General features: G+C 35.7%; 3 protein-coding genes across 5 annotated transcripts; all 3 read right to left on the reverse strand.

Moving 5' to 3' along the window:
• Positions 1–103: 103 nt before the first annotated feature.
• Positions 104–11497, reverse strand: LOC124442647 (serine/threonine-protein kinase D3-like). 2 transcript variants are annotated; one of them, XM_046993144.1, is made up of 19 exons: positions 10711–11497; positions 7962–8100; positions 7237–7368; positions 6865–7145; positions 6559–6592; positions 6273–6338; positions 6077–6199; positions 5608–5756; positions 5399–5476; positions 4551–4824; positions 4430–4482; positions 4069–4141; positions 3882–3988; positions 3736–3792; positions 3547–3651; positions 2195–2302; positions 1584–1744; positions 1061–1253; positions 104–693 (listed from the first exon to the last, which is right to left on the reverse strand). In XM_046993144.1, the coding sequence occupies exons 1-19, from the start codon at positions 10843–10845 to the stop codon at positions 469–471; spliced, it is 2493 nt and encodes an 830-aa protein (XP_046849100.1). In that variant the 5' UTR covers positions 10846–11497; the 3' UTR covers positions 104–468. The 2 variants fall into 2 exon arrangements, with proteins under 2 accessions (XP_046849100.1, XP_046849101.1); XM_046993145.1 differs by lacking the exon at positions 10711–11497 and adding an exon at positions 9318–9515.
• A 267-nt stretch (positions 11498–11764) lies between these two features.
• LOC124442652 (reticulon-1-A-like) lies at positions 11765–14427 on the reverse strand. Its single transcript, XM_046993152.1, has 8 exons — positions 14025–14427; positions 13464–13519; positions 13130–13337; positions 12916–13054; positions 12766–12835; positions 12358–12404; positions 12029–12087; positions 11765–11962 (listed from the first exon to the last, which is right to left on the reverse strand). The coding sequence occupies exons 3-8, from the start codon at positions 13177–13179 to the stop codon at positions 11911–11913; spliced, it is 417 nt and encodes a 138-aa protein (XP_046849108.1). The 5' UTR covers positions 13180–13337; positions 13464–13519; positions 14025–14427; the 3' UTR covers positions 11765–11910.
• A 118-nt stretch (positions 14428–14545) lies between these two features.
• Positions 14546–18569, reverse strand: LOC124442648 (E3 ubiquitin-protein ligase pellino homolog 1-like). 2 transcript variants are annotated; one of them, XM_046993148.1, is made up of 9 exons: positions 17926–18569; positions 17717–17849; positions 17544–17636; positions 17286–17480; positions 16974–17162; positions 16538–16636; positions 16268–16378; positions 15940–16175; positions 14546–14944 (listed from the first exon to the last, which is right to left on the reverse strand). In XM_046993148.1, the coding sequence occupies exons 1-9, from the start codon at positions 18006–18008 to the stop codon at positions 14830–14832; spliced, it is 1254 nt and encodes a 417-aa protein (XP_046849104.1). In that variant the 5' UTR covers positions 18009–18569; the 3' UTR covers positions 14546–14829. The 2 variants fall into 2 exon arrangements, with proteins under 2 accessions (XP_046849104.1, XP_046849102.1); XM_046993146.1 differs by having other exon boundaries at positions 17544–17645.
• Positions 18570–19780: the final 1211 nt, after the last annotated feature.

Here is a 19780-nt window from a genome sequence, read left to right on the forward strand (position 1 = left end):
TTAAACTGATTTTGCTCAGAGATTGATCCAAAAAATTTTTGTTCGGCAAGCCGCGAACCTCACCCCCAGCGCTTGCCTATTAAATTCGGTCTCCGCACGCCACTGATGCTATTACCAGTTTATTTAACAAATTATGTGAAATTTACATTCTGTGTTTAGGTCAAATTATCATACAATAAAATTCTCTTGTCATATTCTTCTCGATATCACTAATACTCTTCCCCTCGGTGGATTTCTGCATGTTGCAAATGACTTGCTGTGAGACTTTTTTAGGGCTAAGGACTTCCATTTATGACTGGTATGTAATCCATGACTGCGCAAGTGGATTATGAAATGAATACTTAAGAAAGATCACATTTCAAATCCTGTTTTGATGTCAGAGTGGAAATGAGTAACAGGGGCACAGTTTCATTAATTCTGTTTTCATATTACTTCTGTTCCCAAGCTAAAACAGACCGTAGTTTTTCCTTATACATAACTGATCGCAGTTCCAAGCTTGTCTTTTGCTGGACCCTGCATTCCACCACTAGTTTTCTTATACAAATGATTAAACCTGCTATTACTGTTTAATTGACTGGCAGCTTCAAGCTCTAAACGATATGCCTCAAAGCGTTTATCGTCACTCTCATGTGTAAGATAACGCTCACCAACTATGGCTTCCAAACTCCGTAGATCTAACCACGTTTGATATTCCTTAGAGAAAAATCAAAAATTAATCATCAATAATATGAAGCTATAGGATGAGGAACTTTTTTAATAGGGAAATCGCGCATATCGCACAACTTCCATGGTACTTCTAACGACTATGTTGATTAACGCACAACGCCACAACCCCCGTCCAAAAAGAATTGGAGTATTAGACACTCTAGGACTGACTTTCTATGCATATGTCATAAAAACCGGGGAGTATGAAATCCTCCACTCTCTAAAGTGTGAAATCCTCCACACTCCCTAAAGTGTGAAATCCTCCACACTCCCTAAAGTGTGACATCCTCCACACTCGCTAAAATACGAAATCCTCAACACTCCCTAAAGTGGGACCTGAGCACGCCAGGCATACCTGTAGCCATGAATGAGCGAGAGATTTGTCACATGACAAGCGGTAACGTTTATCGACTTGTAGTAATCTATTAATTAGATCAATTCCTTGCTCAGAGATTTCTTGCCATGGATCAGGAGGATACATAAACGCAGCGTTTTTTATTTGATCTGCTATCTCTTCGTCTTCATTGAAGGGAAATGTACCGCTTAGGCTAAACGATAGAAAAAATTAACATCAAGTTTTCTGATAGCCGATTAGTACGCATAGCAACCAAGGGCGAGGGAGTTGAGACTGGAGCTCCCTGAGTTGAGTGACTGGAGACTGGGTATTTGTAACAATAGTTGTGATGCATGTAGACATTTCTGCTGTTGCATTCGGACAACTTGCCAAATGCTTCCACCTCACCCTCAATCATACTGAAGGCAACAATTTTTAAGTTAAGTAAACTAAAAATTACTCTCGAAGGGCATTTGAAGGGTCTTCTCCATGTAATTTTCCCATTAAATTATATGAATTTTCACCTTTTAGCTAGAAATTATACCTGACGTATATAATAACACCAACAGACCACATGTCAATACTTCTGTTGTATCCTCGATTTCTTAAAACTTCGGGAGCAAGATAGGCAGGCGTGCCGACGACTGAACGACGAAATGATTTCTCGCCAATGATACGGGCAAAACCAAAATCACAGAGTTTGATCTATTATCAAAGGCAAGACGATGTCGTGAATGAGACCCCTGACACAGCTTTATCTTAGTCATGTTTTTAAATAAATCATTGACGATAAATATTTGTAGATGTTGATCTTTATGGCTAGAGTAGCGAGGAGAAGAACTGTTGGTGTAGGTATTGACTAACATTTCGACGTCCTTAGCGGGAGTTAGAGTCAAGGACAGAATCAATGTGAGGTTCATCGTGCTAATTGCCTGGTTCATTGGATGGACTCTTCAGAGTATTCTGAAGATGACTAGCGCTAAGAATTTTGAAACAGCAGTCAACACTAACACCATCTATTCTATCCTTCTAAGAGCTGCACTAACAAAAAACAATATCGACAAGACTTCCGGGTTAAAAACATTCACTTTATCAATAATAATCTATCCTAACCACCAATTAACCCTCGCCTTCTAACACTACTCCTTATCATACCTGAGGAAATCCACAATCCGAGCAGTTTGATGATAGTAACACGTTTTCGGGCTTTAGGTCGCAATGTACAACATTTTTTGAATGAAGATGTTTCAAAGCGATTAAAATCTACATAGATGTAATATCTTGCATGATCACACGTATACCTGGGGCGAGTTGCGAGAAGCTTGGCGATAGGGTTAGGTTAGGGTATACCTGGGGCGAGTTGCGAGAAGCTTGGCGATAGGGTTAGGGTTAGGGTATACCTGGGGCGAGTTGCGAGAAGCTTGGCGATAGGGTTATCAAGTTATTAGGGGTAATAATGGTTTCAAAAAATATTAAAAAGACAAAAAGCTATTGGACTATCAATAGAATAAAACGTCAACTCAACGATAGCAAAACTTTCTTTTTGTGAAGAAAAAAAAACTATTTTAATACACTAAGAATGTGTTCAATATTCGAAATCGAGGGGTAGTGCAATAAAGAAACGAATTAAAAAAAAGGGAAAAAACAACCAGGAAATTTACAAACTTACAGGAAACATTGAGTGAATTTAGAATACAGAGTTTAGTTGCACGAACACTGGATAACGTTATCCATTGGTTAGTAATATTTTCAAACTTGTAAAAAAGTTGTTAATATTTTCATTCCGACATAGAAATTTTTTTTTAATCTGGGAAGCAATATTTCCTTTTAGCTAATGCTCATTTCAAAGAGGTTTTTTTAAACGTTCAAAAAATTTTTCTATCCAGTGGATAGCGCTATTCGGTCTTCATGCTACCGGGCCCAGTTATGCAAGCGCATCAAAAACGAAAATCAGATTACACTGTAATCTGTATTTTGTAACTTAAACAATACCATTAAGGAATTTTCAGGCAGCCGATATCTGCTTTGTGCAAAAGTTTGTTTTAGGTAGTTAGTGACGAACATTATCTCAGGAAATGTTCATTTTTGAAATTTTCTGCCTGGAAGTGAAATACTTTATCCAGGCCTTGCCATACCCAACCATTGTAAGACTTAAACCTGCTTTCCACTAGCCACGTATCGTAACGTATCGTAACGTATCGTAGCAAAACGTAACAGGGCGCATGCGTGCTTATGAATTTGATGGTCACTAGGCACAATCATGCATGCACCATGCTACGTTTTGCTACGATACGTCACGATACGTGGTCTAGTAGAAAACAGGCTTTAGACTTTCATTTAACCCAACCCAATAATGAAATAATATTTACAAAGCCACTAAATAGCAAACAATAACCAACACATTTCTCTTTGATACCAATAATGAACACCTGTTATGTCACTATCCGGGCTTTATGCAACCGTCCCCCATAGTCCTAAAAACGATCGAGTCTACTTCTTAATCATACCTGATATATCATAAACTTCGTGCACCTTTCCGTTAATCTTCCTTTCGTACTAGACAATATAAGTTCTAACATGTCTCCCTTGAGCTTTTCCATTACGACAAAGATCTGGAAACACATAAACAAAAGGAACACTCAACGCAATAATTGATGATGAAGAAGATGGACACAGAGACGTGAGAAGACCGTTACCTTTTCCACAGTTTCGAAAAAGTGATATAAATTAACGACTCCTTGGTGACGTAAGTCCTAAATGAGAAATGGGAAGAAATGGTCGCCTTGGACGACGATAGCTTTTTATGTGACATAGCTATTTAAAGAAACCGTAGAGTCAAGACCTGTAAAATAGCCACTTCGTTTTTTAGTTGTGTGGCCTGTTTTGTCGGAAAGCGAAGTTTATTGACAATTTTTACGGCAACTTCGTTACCAGTCTCCCGATGAACACCTAAAATTCAACAAAAGTTCATAAAGCACAATGAATAAATGGCGTTTTTCGCAAACATCGATGAATAAGATTGTACAAACCTCCGTAGACAATACCAAATTGGCCAGAACCAAGAATTTCGTCTGGAAAGACTTGATAAAGTTGAGATAGGTCCTTAAAAAGTAAATTTTGAAGAAGTTTTCAAAAGAGCAAATTCGGAGCTTAACAAGGAATTTCGAGAGGGGGTGGGGATGGGGCTGTGGAGCCAATGAACTGACTTTTTGATTTGGCAATGGAAATTTTTTGATTGTAACGCGATAATAGAGCGATTATGCATTTAAAAATTGGTGGAGGTTTTTATAACCGCGCCTCGCCGCGTCTAATGTGCGCCTTTTTATTTCCCCTGTTCATCAAACCTCCATTGGCAACTCTCAAATTAGCAAGATTGAAGTAGAACTATACCTGCTTTGGTTTAAGTTCTGTTTGTTTTTCATCCTTTGGTTTCTCCTCTTTCTCTGCATTATCATCAAGAAAAACTCATTGAAGAAATTGAAGTATTGAACAACCCATGTGTGTCGCAAACCTTGCTGTTTAGATCCCGCAGTAGTACTGGTCTGCGGCGTGACGCATCCTGGATTAAGGGCAGACTTGATAGCCTCGGCCCAAGCAAGTCCCAGCCTTGTCCCAATCCCAGCATCCCTATCGACGGGACCAGTATCTTGCAAGTTATCTGTTTGACCAACGTAGTAGGTAGCAACGCGTGTCTTCATTTCAAAACAATGAGGTTGTCTTGATGTATCTGTTTTTTGTCGATCTATGTTCGTATCCACTGATAATACTTCCGATAGCGGAATGTCCTGGAACAAAAAAATCCGTATATCTCACGTGATGTTCCTTTGTTCAAATCTCGTATACAAACATGAATAAGGATCTTGAACTGGACATATTTAGTATTAACATTTGGCCTAAAATACAATTCCGGTGTAGAAATGATGATAGCAAAACGATTAAAATTCCCTGGTAATTCAAAGATTTAAACACAGAAGCGCGCAGTAGACAAAAAAGAGCGCAAATTTGGCACATTTTTTTCTTCAGGTACTTTCTAAAACAATAGAGGTGTGAACGAAGTGTTCGGCCACCCTCAGACTTATCATTATCTTGTTCACTCCCAAAGAAACTTTCTGTCAAAGGTTAAAGTTTATCATACAATCCAAACAAAGAAAGACATTCATACAGCATTTTTCCAAACAATACAGGAAAGCGCGAAGAACATTTCTAATGAGCATGGCTTACCTAAGTAGGAAAAACTAATGGCAAAATTATAACACATCTTGACTATAATGGTTGTAAAAACAAAATTAACGAAAACATAATTTCTAAAGAAAGAGCTCATTTTATATTTTATATTATAGTACACGACCAGATACTTACCTTATAGTAATTTTTTCCTTCCGAACTTTGAAATAACGTAATGCACTTCGTGTCCAATCGCCAATAATGTTTTCTTCTCTATCAAACATACAACAAAAACATCACTGGTACCTTAACGTGAAGTGCAATAGACTGAAAAAATTCATGGATATAAAGTATACACGCATTGACATCAGAAAGCGCACGAAAAAAATAAGAAATGTACATACATTACTATCTTTTTCGGTGAAATGAACCATCCATCCTTGTTTCAATACTTTGGATGCTCTTTTCTTGGTGTGTTTCACGGATACGACTATTCTTTGAAGCGGAATGTTTGAACTTTCAGTTGCCTCGAGCTTCGGAGGTTTGGGCTCGACTGTAAAAACCATTGAAAATCTTTTAAATTAAGAATAAGCGAGAATTTATAGAAACTACCTCAACGTGACGGCGTTTCTCAAGCATTGTAGGGAGGGGTGGAGGGGATGGGACGAGATGAGCTCCAGAATAGAAAAAGTTTCGTTTCGCTTACGGTCACTCCATAGTTTGTGTCCCTGTGTCAGACTATTGTACATATCAAACTGTCAATCACGTGCATAGTATGCAGTAAACGTTATTTTGACTTTTCCCATCGAAACAATTCCAAAGAAATTAAGTTTAAAATTCTAAAACATGAAATTGTCTAAGCATAAGTTTTACCAGGCGATGTTGGTGTTACTGGTTCAGCGTCTGTTTTTGGGCTTTCTGGTCCTGAGTCATCGCTCTCCTCCTGAATCTCATTAACATCTTGAATGTGGTTCTGCGTTGGATCATCATATGCAGCTGGTTCAAGAAAAAATGAATATGATGAGGAGTAAAAGTGGTTATGTAGGGATATTGGATGATGGCTTGGTACCTGTATCACCAAGGCAGTTTTTAGGAGCATCTGGAGCACATCTCTTGTGTGCAGTAAATTTACAGTCTGAAAGAAAGTTTTTAATGCAGCATAAAGCACGGAAAATACCAATGAATAAATGAATAACAAAATGTTATCTCATGCAAAAAAATCTTATCCATGGAAAATAAAATAGTTATTATGAAGTTTGTTTTCATTTCTTGATTTCAAAATATACCATATGCAGCCAATAAATTTTTAATGTAATGTTTTGCTTTGTTTAGTAAAATAAAACTAGTTGTCTAACCTTTACATTGAACACCTTGGCCAAATATTCTCAACTGAAACACAATTTATTTTAATTAATAAAACAAAACCATGATTGAAAACAGCTATTGCCTAGTATTACAACAAGTGATGATCAGATATAATACACAGCTAGTGAAATAGTACACCTTCTTATGACAGAGCACATCTAGTAATGACTGGTACATCTACTTATAATTATAGCTGATTATGACAACTAGTTATAAATGATAGAGTACAGCTGAAGATGACTGAGTATAACTACTTATGATAACTAGTGATTATTGTCCCGCCTAAATCAACCTACCATTTTCTTGCAAATCATGCAGACAGTTGGCTTCTTGAATGACCTCACCACAAATGTGTGTGGAACATCAATTCTTCCCAAGATGGCCCTATCAATCCACACTGGCCGGCCACCTCCCCATGTCATCCGTCGACCATTTTTATCATTTGAAACAAAGGAATCAGTGCTTCCAAAAGAACTAATGCTACCTGAGTTGGATTGTAAAGAGCCTCGTCTTTTTACATCTGAGCAATTGTTTGGAATCTTAAAGGCACATCTTTTATGGAAATTGCCACCACAACCTGTGAATGATACAAGAAAGCTCTTGGATCATTTTAACAAAAAAAAAAACAAATAAGAAAATATAGTGATGTCAATAAGTTTCTCACAAACCTTCACATTTCAATCCTTGACGCACCAAACCAAATAACATTTCACCACAATAATCACAGAAACTTGGTGAATGGTATGAATGTACAACAAGCATATGTGGCCGAATTACTGTCTCATCATGAAGTTCTTGAGCTGAAGAAAACATCTTATTTAGCAGGATGTCACTTCTTCAATAAGTCAAAGTTCTACAATACACAGTGATTAATTAAAGCATTTAATCCATCTCTTGTCCAGACCAATGTATATCAACAAAGCGTGTCTCTGTCAAGATTTTTGAACATTATTGCAAACCATATACATCCCATAGCAAAAAACTTGCAGCATGGCAAAATAAACTTACAAGTCTACTTCAGCTATGTCAATTTTAAATCATAGTCAATATTCATTTCTTTAGAAATCAACAATTTTTACAATGAGTGACACATAGCAGGAGTAAGTTTTGAATACTCAATTGAAAATTCACAGAAAATATTGGAATTTGTTTTTGAAGAGCAGTGCAAACGGTAGCTGAGCTAGTCTTGACATTTTGCAGATTCATTGGTAGACTAATACATATTCATGATATAAACTGTAAAGAAATGCTGCCTTATAAAGCCAGCTGTTCTCAATTTATTGTTAAGTACTCCTTAAAGTACACAAATATATACAGTAATAAGTGACAAGATTAAGCAGTATATAAACAATGCACATGTACAACTGTATCCCAACAGTAAATTTATTATCACCTTTAAATACTATCTCTACGACAGCTCCATCTGTTAACTGTTCAACATGTGTGAGCAACTCCAACACATTTGGCTTACTATAATCATGCTTGTACAGCAAAATCTTGTCTGCCAAAGCCACATAGCTGTGATCCGGGAACTAAAGGAAATATGACATCTCTTTTAATTATCAAATTTGTCATGATTGCATGGGCTGAATATGTCGGATGATGAACTAATATAGGTGTGTAAAAGTCACAAAACATGGATTAAGAGTCTCAATATAAAATATTAATGGTGTATGTAATGAAATTCTTGATCATTAATAATTCATGAGCATATTAGTGATATCAGAAGGTAATCTTCTCCCACAATGTGTAGCCCATACATCCTTTGCCCGAGGTCAAGAGTCATCACTTGAAGAATAACTGGAAGGCCAGTAAAAATTGTACATAATTGTACATAGTATGAATTTCTAAAGTAAGAAGAGTGGAACCTACTGCTGCTACATTGAAATTTTCAGGTTGTAAATATTTATTACACATTAAATAACCATTGTGGCAGCTTTTCAATTACATTTTCTGACAAATAGAAATCCTGGAATGACTAACTATAGCACAGCCAATAATATAATTAAATATAAAGCATTAGGTAGCTTAGCAGTTGTCCTTTAATCAATGTATTGTGACTTCCTCTTTTCATTTCAAAGTAAACTTAACTAGTAGCATATAAATTTGTATGTATGTGAGAACATTATGATTTTGCTTTATTTCACAAGTAATACTCATAACATGAATCCACTACAAAAACGATTGATAAAGTTAATATGTAACCCATTTTCCAATGTAATTCTACTTCATACAATGAAAACTATCGTTGTCACAAATTGTCAATGAATAAAATTTTCAAACAAATGCTCACTGCATGTGGCCACTTGACAAACGAAAAATACAAAAGGGTTCGCTGAGTTCAGATTTTAAGGTTCAATAAAATGATAACGCAGCATTTTAAATATTTGACACTTAAGTACTTTAGATAGTGTACACTTTTCAATAGAATATCAGTGCCTAACATCAAATAAAGTAACTTAACTACGCAAGAGGCGCTCCTTTTCAAAATAACATGAAAGAAACTTCGACATGACGAAATTTCAGGCACTTCGAAAGTCACTTCTTCTTAAAGCAAATGACAAGAGCGAAGAGTGCATTTTGTAGATGATGGTTTTAAGGGAAAACATAAAAAATAAATCTAAATACCGATTTTTAGGAATGAAACTCTCCTCACTCATCTCAGAAAGATTAGGGAAATTCGCTGTATATAAGACTATGTACATGTATGTGATGAAATTTGCAAAAATATCTTAGCATTTTTTGATACCTTGTAGTCAACAAAACCGCACGCAAGATCCGTTAGCGAAGCTAAATCTTTGGCTTCAAGCACACGAGTTTCTCTAGCAATACCGCATTGAAGGGCAATTTCCTTCTTTGTGGAACTGCCGTTCATTTTAAGCGACGTACAAAACGATGCAAATACTCTGCCAGCGAATCTGCCATATTTGCAAGATTTACTAATTACAATCGAAGTTAAACTTGGAACAGCTTGTCCGAAGAAGCCACGAAGAGCTGTCACGTGAGGTTGTCGTCAACTGCCGGAAAGTTTTCGAATAGTAGGACTTATTATGCATTTAATATACACAAGTTTTTTTAAAAGACATGTTTCGACATCTCATGATGCCATCTTCAGTATAAGTGAAATAATAAATGATACATTAGCAATAGTGCTTTTACGAAATTATAGGAGCTTATTACTTGGAAATTTTACAAATATACAGTTGGAAATACTGTGAATTAAAAAAGAGAGAAAAAGCCACAGGGAGAGAGAATCAAGTGATATGCAGAAAAAAAATGGAAACTAATTAACTAATTTTTATTAGTGGGATTCAGACTCGTTATTTGATTCCACATCGGTAATTGTCATTTGGCAACTTCTCGATTGTTTCAATCGTAAAGGCAAAGGTTTTACAACGAAGTCACTTCACCCTCAATAAATAATGCACGAATCTCGTGCAACTTAATTACTAACATGCAGTCAACAATATGTAAATGTTGGAACAGTTACCAGGCGTATTCAATTTTCTTCCCAATTTCAAGTACGAGTATTCGTAATTCCTTTGCATGTTTAATTGACAATTTTTGTTTTAAAACAAAATAACACCTACAATCTTTCTAATATTGGACTTACGTTAACGGAAGACGTGAATACATAAAGATTCTTTTTTTAACAAAGCACTGTTCTACGTGGGAACAAAACCTTTCACACACGTTAACATCGCCGAAAATACGAACTACAAGATGGGAAATCTTAAGCAGCTGAGACAGTATTTGCCTGTGTTATCAACTCTAGGAATTTACAATGCTTCGCAGAATTTCTGAGTTAAAAGTATATTTTGTACACTTTTGATGAAGCGAAAATAATTTTTATGCCAACGATAGTTTATTGCGTGAGAAGTCGAAATGCATAAGTACTCTAATCACTGAATCATAATTCAGGGCAATTTTCTATCATGCATATCGGCAAAAACAGGTCTATAATTATAAAACTTTCGCAAATAAGCTGTGTAATATGTGAATGTGATAATATTGGTAACATTATATCGTCACAACTTTAGTTATTTTTACCCCGTTAAAGAGAGTAAACGGAAATCAAAAGATTAAGTGATTGATCAGACAATTTATAAACAGTTTTATCAAAATTTATACCAGTATTTTACCTTATTATCGAGAAAGAAATACACTAATTCTCTAAATACGGAGAAGTCTTGGTCTTCGAATATCGTAGTTTCGCGAAAAATACCACATTGTAAAGTAATGGCTCGTCGATTGGACGCTGTATTACCGACGTCCATACTCTCAGAAGAAACGTACAGAAAACAAAGTCAAGTTAGACGTTCTCTAAACTCTTTTAAGCACGCCAGAGGAAATTTAATAGGCGTCAAACGTCAAGTAAGCTCGTATACATCCCTTTGTGGGTGAGAAGTGTATGACTTCTTCTATTAACGTCAATGGAGCGAATTAAATATATTTTAAGTCACTTCCTCGCCTTCGTGCATATTTAAACAGGGCTTATAATAATGACAACATACTGTTTACACAACATACTTGAAGTTCAAAATTAAAAGCTTCCGAAAGGCAACACGAACTAGTAACATATAATGGGATAAACAGTTTCAGCGCTGAAAATGCACAATTTCCATGCATTTCGGCGAATTTTCTTCGAGAACTCAGCTTGGTGTTGATATGCACACAACAGCCAACATTCGTAAGCTCCCACTCATATAATGAAGCATGAAAGTGCACACAGCAGGTCATCGTGAGCCTATGATGAATTTATGATCGTTTTATATGTGTACAAACATATCAACTGGTACTGTTTTAAAATAATATATTCGCATAAACAAACACACAAACGTAGAAAGCTCTGTTTAATATACAGAAAAAAAAACACGAACTAATATTATCAGTCACGTCCGACCGACCCACGCCTCCCACCAAACTAGAAAAAATCAACTTTCCTTGGCTTTTGCTGACATTTACTTCTTGCTTACAAACGCCCCACTGCACATTTACGTAATAACGGGACAAACAATTTTTTGGCGGTTTGTCTCATTTTCATCATTCATAACCAGCAAGAGACTGCATGCTAAGTTGAACTCGCTTATCTCCATTTCGTGCGCATTGTTTTAATAAACGAACGCAGATCTAAGCAAACATAACCAAATAAATAATATGTGTTAATTGTAGGGTAAAGATCAAGATTTTGCCTGGTTTTGTCTTGCATTTTTTTATATTTTTCAAGTTAGTAAGAGTTTTCAAGACCAGTTTAAGTTGCCCCGCTTAATAAATATAAATACAATATTGTAAGATAAACGAATCTCACGTAAGCTTTGTCTTCATCAGTCTTTTAATTTTTCTTATGTAGTTTTCTCCTTCTGGTAGAAACGACTCTCAAGCTTTGTCTTCACCCTAAGAAAACCAAACTTAGATAATGACTGCTCTTGGATAATGATATAAATCTTACCATTAACATACATTATAAAACATTGGTGTAGTTTTTCTGATACTTTATGCAGGATTTCATCCACTTGTTTCTGGAAAAACACAATGAATAGTAAAAAGAAATAGAAACCAAATTGAAAGTAATAAAAAACACACATGCAGTAGTAAGGCATCATATAATAAAAAATATGAGCAATGAATATCATGTGGTTACATACCACCAAATAATAAATACTTCCAGGTATTATTTAAAATACAAGACCTAATGATTTAATTACAAAAAACATGCACAGTACGAGCAGATTCTTATATAATCATTGTCTAATATGCAACTTATAAATTTGTGTGCAAATGGGCTACACCTGGTTGTCTTCATAGAGCCTTGGCAATGAGAAAAGCATAACAGTCCCTTTATAAATAATAAAGTAATTACACAATAAATCATCAAAATGTGACACAAGGTTGGAAAAATGTCAAATAAAAGAAACTTTCCAAAAGCCTATTTATAGAAATTTTTTATCTTGCACAAAAATTCTTCACATATACACAAATAGATTTAGAATACGGGTACAATTTACTTCATCACAATTCATAATCTGTAAAGTGAAAAATGCTAATCAGGAAAATTCACAAGAAATTGATAGGTAAGGCAAGAAACTTTCATTTTTTTGACTTGCTGTGAGAAAGTGAAATACTAACTCAAGGTCTGAAGGAAACCTAGAATTATTTGCAATTATTTACACACATTATCAAAATGTAGAACGACCTACCAATCATGAAAAGTGTAATTGTATCAAACCACTTTCCAACACAAGATAGAAACCACAGAAAAATCCCAAACTATTTGAAAAAGAATGCAATGATACGATCAGTGTTGACACAATCCACTGAGTTGCTACAACAATTTAAAAATTTGTCACCTTAATGGAGGCCATAGTGTCTTCAACAAGAAAAAGTTTTGAAACTTTCATCAAGACAGTGTTCATTTTATTTCCAATGGCTTCACCTATTCCTCTGGCCTTCTCTGGCGAGATTGTCATGTTCTTCTCAATAAATGATCTATGAAGATAAATTCAACATTTAAATGACATCTTGAATAAAAAAATTTTTGTGATGTTTCCTCCTTCTACATACTGATAAGATGTCCTGCTGTCAGTTTTCTGCAAAGCACTGATTACAGTCATACCAATGCGATACAGGGCAGAAACGGTGAGAAAAGACAATGCAAAGAAAGAAATGACACTAAGTAACGTGTGATATGCCAGAAATAACAGAATCAATAAGAAAATGCCAAACACAATAGCTGTCTTCTTAATATCCTTCCAGTATATCAAGTCAATTACTACAAAAAAGATATTTTTGCAGTTAATTACAAGATATAAATATTTAATCATGGAATCCAATAATGCAAACAACACAAAAAGCTTAAAGATGCATTTCACTTCAGTCTTTATTTGATAAGTATTACCTCGTTGTCAACCTCATTATTAATTAACCATACTGCAAGAGAGCTTGTTAATTTGTCTAAAATATAATAAATCATCAAAATGAAACATGTTCTTCCATTAACTTTGTATCATTCATTAAGAATGAAGAAATACCAAACTGTAAAACTCTTGTCCATAATACAAGTATCAATCTGTCATCTATTTCCTGCAGTTTTTATCTTAATTTTAATGGACACTGACAGCATTTGTGTCACTAATGGGCCACTGACTATGTAACTCAAAAAATAAGGCATGCCATATTAGGTAGTACTTCATAAAGGAAATATTTCTTTAAATTATGTTACTGATTGCTATGTATGCATTATAAATTTCAATTTTCTACACCACCAATACACTGATAACATAACTGTGAACACCAAAGACCTTCTGACCTTCTCAAATAATATCATTTGCTGTCATTGACATCAAATATTTTATAGTGCTGTTCTATGACAGTAGTTTCGTTGACTGGTTTAAGCTATAGCATACTTCTTTTGCATACATGGAAATGTAATGACTTAAACGTAAAAATGTATCCAAACCTGCACTCTGAGTCAAGTTATCTTTCTCCAAGTCTTGTGCAGAGCAGTCATCGGCAGGCAAACGTTTCCCGTCCTCTTTATCTTCGTCTACCGTAGACGAAACAACATTATCTTCTTTCAATGACTGCGTTGATGATATTTCAGCAGGTTCTAGCATGGGCTGTGGATCGCTTGATTTGTCAGTTGAATCAATGGAGTCAATGTCACTTGGTATTTTGGAGGCTTGAATCGCATCTACATCTTTGCTTTCCATTGCGGACACTGAGCTAGTAGCACAATGCAAAGAAGATAAAGAAGTAGCGAATATTTAACTACTGAGCCAAACAGGAGACAACGCCAACGCTTTGTGCGACCGCAAATTTTAAAATTTAAACAAAATCGTGAAGATTCAAGGTGAAAGCTCGAAGTGAGCATGGCAATATGGCCGCTACATTAGCCAATCAAAAGGCCCGTTAAAGCCTCGTGAATAATGCGCGCGCCAGATTCCGCGAACAGTAACAGTTTTGAAAAAAAGGTCAAAATCACTTTACTGGATATATATTTAACCCATTTCATTAAAAAATCCATAGTATGGTACCGTAGAAATATAATAGATGGGAAATAGCAATGAAAAACTTTGACAAGGTAATGGAACAAGTACAAAATTTGCAAATTGCATTACATTAAAATTCAGCCATTTTCAACAGTTAATGTCATTTAAATTAAGAAAGCTTTGTCATTTTGCCTTTGCACGTCTTATAATTCTATGTTTGTACTGATGGGGTGTATAGGTAAATTGATGTATGTGTATAGCATTATATATTCATTAGGAGAATATTAATTTAACATATCCATTAGAGTTCTGTAGTGGAGTGCCACAGAAAGGGCATGCAGCTCTAAATGCATGACATCCATGAGGGAGAGGGACCTGCGACCAAAACCTAAAGATAGGATACAAATGAAAGGAATGAAGAATTATTGGGGGTGGGGAGAAATGAAAAAATGATTGAGGTTGAGGTGAGGCAAATGACTGATGGAGAAAAGGAAAATGACTGAGAATGAGAAGAGACAAATGACTGGGATGAAGAAAGATGGCAAAGAGACAATTGCCTGGGATGAAGAACGATGGCAAAGAGACAATTTCCTGGGATGAAGAAAGATGGCAAAGAGACAATTGCCTGGGATGAAGAAAGATGGCGAAAAGACAATTGCCTGGGATGAAGAAAGATGGCAAAGAGACAATTGCCTGGGATGAAGAAAGATGGCTAAGAGACAATTGCCTGGGATGAAGAAAGATGGTGAAAAGACAATTGCCTGGGATGAAGAAAGATGGCAAAGAGACAATTGCCTGGGATAAAGAAAGATGGCGAAGAGACAATTGCCTGGGATGGAGAAAGATGGCGAAGAGATAATTGCCTGGGATGAAGAACAATGGCAAAGAGACAATTGCCTGGGATGAAGAAAGATGGCGAAAAGACAATTGCCTGGGATGAAGAAAGATGGCAAAGAGACAATTGCCTGGGATGAAGAAAGATGGCAAAGAGACAATTGCCTGGATGAAGAAAGATGGCTAAGAGACAATTGCCTGGGATGGAGAAAGATGGCTAAGAGACAATTGCCTGGGATGAAGAAAGATGGCAAAGAGACAATTGCCTGGGATGGAGAAAGATGGCTAAGAGACAATTGCCTGGGATGGAGAAAGATGGTGAAGAGACAATTGCCTGGGATGGAGAAAGATGGCAAAGAGATAATTGCCTGGGATGAAGAAAGATAGAACAGAGACAATTGCCTGGGATGGAGAAAGATGGCACAGAGACAATTGCCTGGGATGAAGAAAGATGGCAAAGAGACAATTGCCTGGGATGGAGATGACACAAATGACTGGCATGTAGGAGAATAAATAACTGGGATGAAGACTTGATACCAATTCACATACCTAGCAGTTGCTTGAGAACACACATGACCACAAGGGACAAATGCAAAGTAATCTGGTTTACAGTCAACCCATAATGCTGCTTCATAGCCAAGTTGCAACTTCGTGTATGGACCAACCTGTCGACACACAGGACATATTCTCTGTTCCTCTTCAACTTTTTGTGCATTATTCCATGTGTGATAACCATGAACATGGCCACATTTTAAATAGACATAAGGTGTTTTGGAGTGATCGTGCTATAACAATGATAATAAATGAATTTGATTAATAGACTACCAACTCAAACTTTACATATAAACATAGATAATGTATTGGAAAGATAGCGTACATGAGATGATCTATAAGGATTGGATGGGAACTGTAATGTCATTAGACCAATTGGACATTGCGGTCTTGTTGCATTCAATTTATGACGGGCATCATCAATATCACACATGGTCTGAAAAATAGAAAATAACAGCAGCATTTACCATTTTAATAGGCAAAAATTTGAACCAAAGTTCAAAAGACATTACCATTTTATCACCTCTACACTAATTACCATTTTTTTACAATGTTTACAATGTAAATCTAGTTTGATGCTAATCAAGCCACTTACAGGCATTCTTTCCATTCCCTCTTTTGATTTCCACAATAAAGTTGTACCACAAAGATCAATTAAAGTTCCATCCACCAGCACATTTGATTCCCCTGCTATCTAAAATCAAATAATAATTCTTTGCACAGTCCCAAACTAATATCGATTTTAAAATTCTATACAAAAAGGGAGTAAAGTCATAAATTTTAGGGGAGTTGGAATGATATTGAAGTGAAATAGCCCAAAAAACGTATCAAAACATGAAACACAAAGCTCAAGATTCTAAAGTCAGTTGTGTGAAATGGCATGAACGAGAAAGTTGAGAGAATATGTAAGAGAGAAAGAAAAAACTAACAGTAAACCTCAATGGGAAAATAAACATTTGGGGGATAGACCCTGGGCTACACATCTTTAAAAATTCATATATAATTCTCTTACTAAACAATTATACTCTTACCCTTTTCCCAGCATTTCGGTCTGACCTTGCCTTACGTAAACTGTACATATTTCCAGCTACTGACACCTCTCTCCATATTCCTGGACCAGTAGAAGTATCACTGTTATTATTAGGATGAAGTATGAGCACCCCATTTGTAGTCAGTCCATCCATCATACCATCATCTTGTATGCATTTGATAGCTTTGCTCTAAAGAAAATTTATCACAACTTTTAATAACATCTTTTCCATTCTTATTTATCTAAATGCTCAACCAATCTGGTGCTTCCGAGATCTTAATGAAAATATATTAATAAAATGATGGCAGATTACCCCAAGAGCAATATTCTTTGATTTATCAAAACCTGATGCATAAATCCTGGCTGTGTATGGAGGACATCTGTCGACATAAATCCGACAAGCAAAGCGAGATATTGTGCTTCTTGTTAAAATGCAATCAGATGCTGTCTTAGCATTAGGCACAATGTCCATCATGACATAGTCATTCACATGTGATGAGCGGCCAATCTATCAATGAAAATGTTATCAATCAATTATAATAACAGTTATTATACAGTAATTGCTGAATACCTGAAACATGTCAACATCTGCCAAAGTCTTGTATTTCACCACACAAGTTCTTTTCTCCCCAATAACATAAGCCACAGAGTAAACCGAAGTTGACTGAAAGTCCTTGGGCAAAATTTCAATATTTTTAATTTGAAATTTTAGCTTAATTACAAATCTTCATATTGTAACCTTACACAAGAATTCTTTGCTGACTCATAGCATTGTTGCTTTACAGGTGTTTCTGCATTTCCAAACTCCCTTTGTTTCAATAAAAACTTGCTTGCCAAACGTTGATCACCAGTCTCAAAAGGGATTCTTCCATTAAATCTAGAGAGACATTGCTGTATTTTATAAAACAAATGAGTTTCAAGTGCATGTAATTAAAAGAATTCTACAAAATTACCCCAAGACAATCAACTGGCCATATAAAATGTCACATTTGCACTTGTCAACATCCATCCTCAAGCCATGTAAAACAAATATCATTCGATATTTAATTACATAAATCCCATCGCGGCTAATATGAAATGAAAATCACAACCATTCCACAGGATCGAATGACAGACAAAATATTTTACTGTTTGAAACGTTAACTTGTCGTCGTGAAATTATGGGGGTAGTGTAGTGCCAAGTAAATTTCTCTAAAACAATGAAACGATTTCCATATTCTAAACCATTATACCAATGGTTTCGTGCGTAGGAAATAAATTTTCGTCCCAAAAAGGTAAATTATTGTACAAATAATTACGAAACTATAAGTTCATACAACTAAATTACACAACCATGTTTATTATTATTCAATGTTTGTTCAGGGCAATAGACTGGTTTCACATCAGTAGAAACTGTTGTTAAGGTTGAATTCGGAGGACAAGCAAACGGCTTCACCGCACAGTTTCCACACAAAGAAACCTTCGTATTTTTTAAAAAATAATATTAATCGACATTCAAATTCTATATGTAGTGCGGAAACTGTGCGATAATGGCCTTTATGGATGTGAAATCGTTCTATTAAAACAGAATACAAATAACCAGCTCAATACTTGCATGTAAGCTATAAAAGTTGCTTGTGTATATACCTATGTATAAAAAATTCTGACGTTTCGAAAAGAAACATTTTGTCATTAGGAGAAGCATTTTGACGCAAGTTTGTTATGACTGTGCAATGATTTTACATAGAGCTTTGAGCGTCACGATATGACGTCAAATACAAGCCGCTGACATTTTCTGCTCCCACGCACCGGAGCCCAAGCTGCAGCATTTCAACTCATTTTTTGTGAAAATATTGAATCAAACAAACAAAAAAATTGCGGGATGTTTATTTTCACGGGACAGACAAAGTTTTAAAGCAAAATTAATGGGAGAGTGGAGCTCCCCTTTAAGATCCTCGGCCTAACAAGTAACAAATAAAGGACAAGTCAAATTCGATTATTACATCTTAAAATGCACAAATTGAGACTTTTCTCGATTCTCATCTTCAAAGACAATTGAACTAAAAAATTAATCGCTAGATCTAGAACTGCTATATTTACCACTACTCTCCTACTTCTTTGCTATTTCATTTCATGTGATCAAAGCCTGATGTTCAAGCTCTTCATATTGAACTATTCTAAGGCAAGCCTTCACTCGACTATTTAATTCGAAACATACAGGAAAACAAACCTTACGAAAAGGATAACTTCAACTAAAGCTTGTTTTAAGAAACATCTCAAAAGACTCAGTACTACGGTGGCCGGTACGGGTCACCAGAAAAATAATTTAGAAAACATAACAAACAATAAGAAAACATCACTCAAAATCATACTACACATTTCAAAATACTCACTACACATTTCAAAATACTCTACACATTTCAAAATACTCACTAACATTTCAAAATACTACACATTTCAAATACTCACTACACATTAGCTTCATTTCACATTATTATTTCAAAATACTCACTACACATTTCAAAATTCGCACACATTTCAAAATTGCTACACATTTCAAAATACTCGCTACACATTCGTCCCAGTCTTACCCTGGTCTGGCCTGCCCACGGTCATCATTAGTTTCCATCTACGAAACTGACATGACATCATAAAGTAAGCATATTAAGCATATAATTCCGCATTTCACAAGGCAAACAAAATGGGACATTGGGATAATAGCATGAAAATATTGGCTCAACTCTAATCAGAAATTCTTCCAGGGTTTTGCTGGACTTGGTCGGCAACAACATTAGTAGACGAGCTACATATCGCCAGCAAATGTATTTG

This window comes from Xenia sp. Carnegie-2017, unplaced genomic scaffold, assembly GCF_021976095.1.
Source record: "Xenia sp. Carnegie-2017 unplaced genomic scaffold, XeniaSp_v1 HiC_scaffold_20, whole genome shotgun sequence".
Taxonomy (NCBI): domain Eukaryota; kingdom Metazoa; phylum Cnidaria; class Anthozoa; order Malacalcyonacea; family Xeniidae; genus Xenia; species Xenia sp. Carnegie-2017.

Excerpts from the sequence above, each read along its gene's own strand:
- LOC124442648 (XM_046993146.1), bottom strand. The coding sequence starts at position 18,008 with ATGATATTTGTTTTACATGGCTTGAGGATGGATGTTGACAAGTGCAAA. Across the intron at positions 17,850-17,925 it reads GGCCAGTTGATTGTCTTGGG|ATTTAATGGAAGAATCCCTT; the intron begins GTAATTTTGTAG and ends ATGTCTCTCTAG. Across the intron at positions 16,379-16,537 it reads AGGGAATGGAAAGAATGCCT|ACCATGTGTGATATTGATGA; the intron begins GTAAGTGGCTTG and ends TCTATTTTTCAG.
- LOC124442647 (XM_046993144.1), bottom strand. The coding sequence starts at position 10,845 with ATGGACGTCGGTAATACAGCGTCCAATCGACGAGCCATTACTTTACAA. Across the intron at positions 3,793-3,881 it reads ACGAAGTGGCTATTTTACAG|GACTTACGTCACCAAGGAGT; the intron begins GTCTTGACTCTA and ends TTTCTCATTTAG. Across the intron at positions 2,303-3,546 it reads CGAAGTTTATGATATATCAG|ATTTTAATCGCTTTGAAACA; the intron begins GTATGATTAAGA and ends ACATCTATGTAG.
- LOC124442652 (XM_046993152.1), bottom strand. The coding sequence starts at position 13,179 with ATGACTGTAATCAGTGCTTTGCAGAAAACTGACAGCAGGACATCTTAT. Across the intron at positions 13,055-13,129 it reads GACAGCAGGACATCTTATCA|ATCATTTATTGAGAAGAACA; the intron begins GTATGTAGAAGG and ends TTATCTTCATAG. Across the intron at positions 11,963-12,028 it reads CTACACCAATGTTTTATAAT|GGTGAAGACAAAGCTTGAGA; the intron begins GTATGTTAATGG and ends TGGTTTTCTTAG.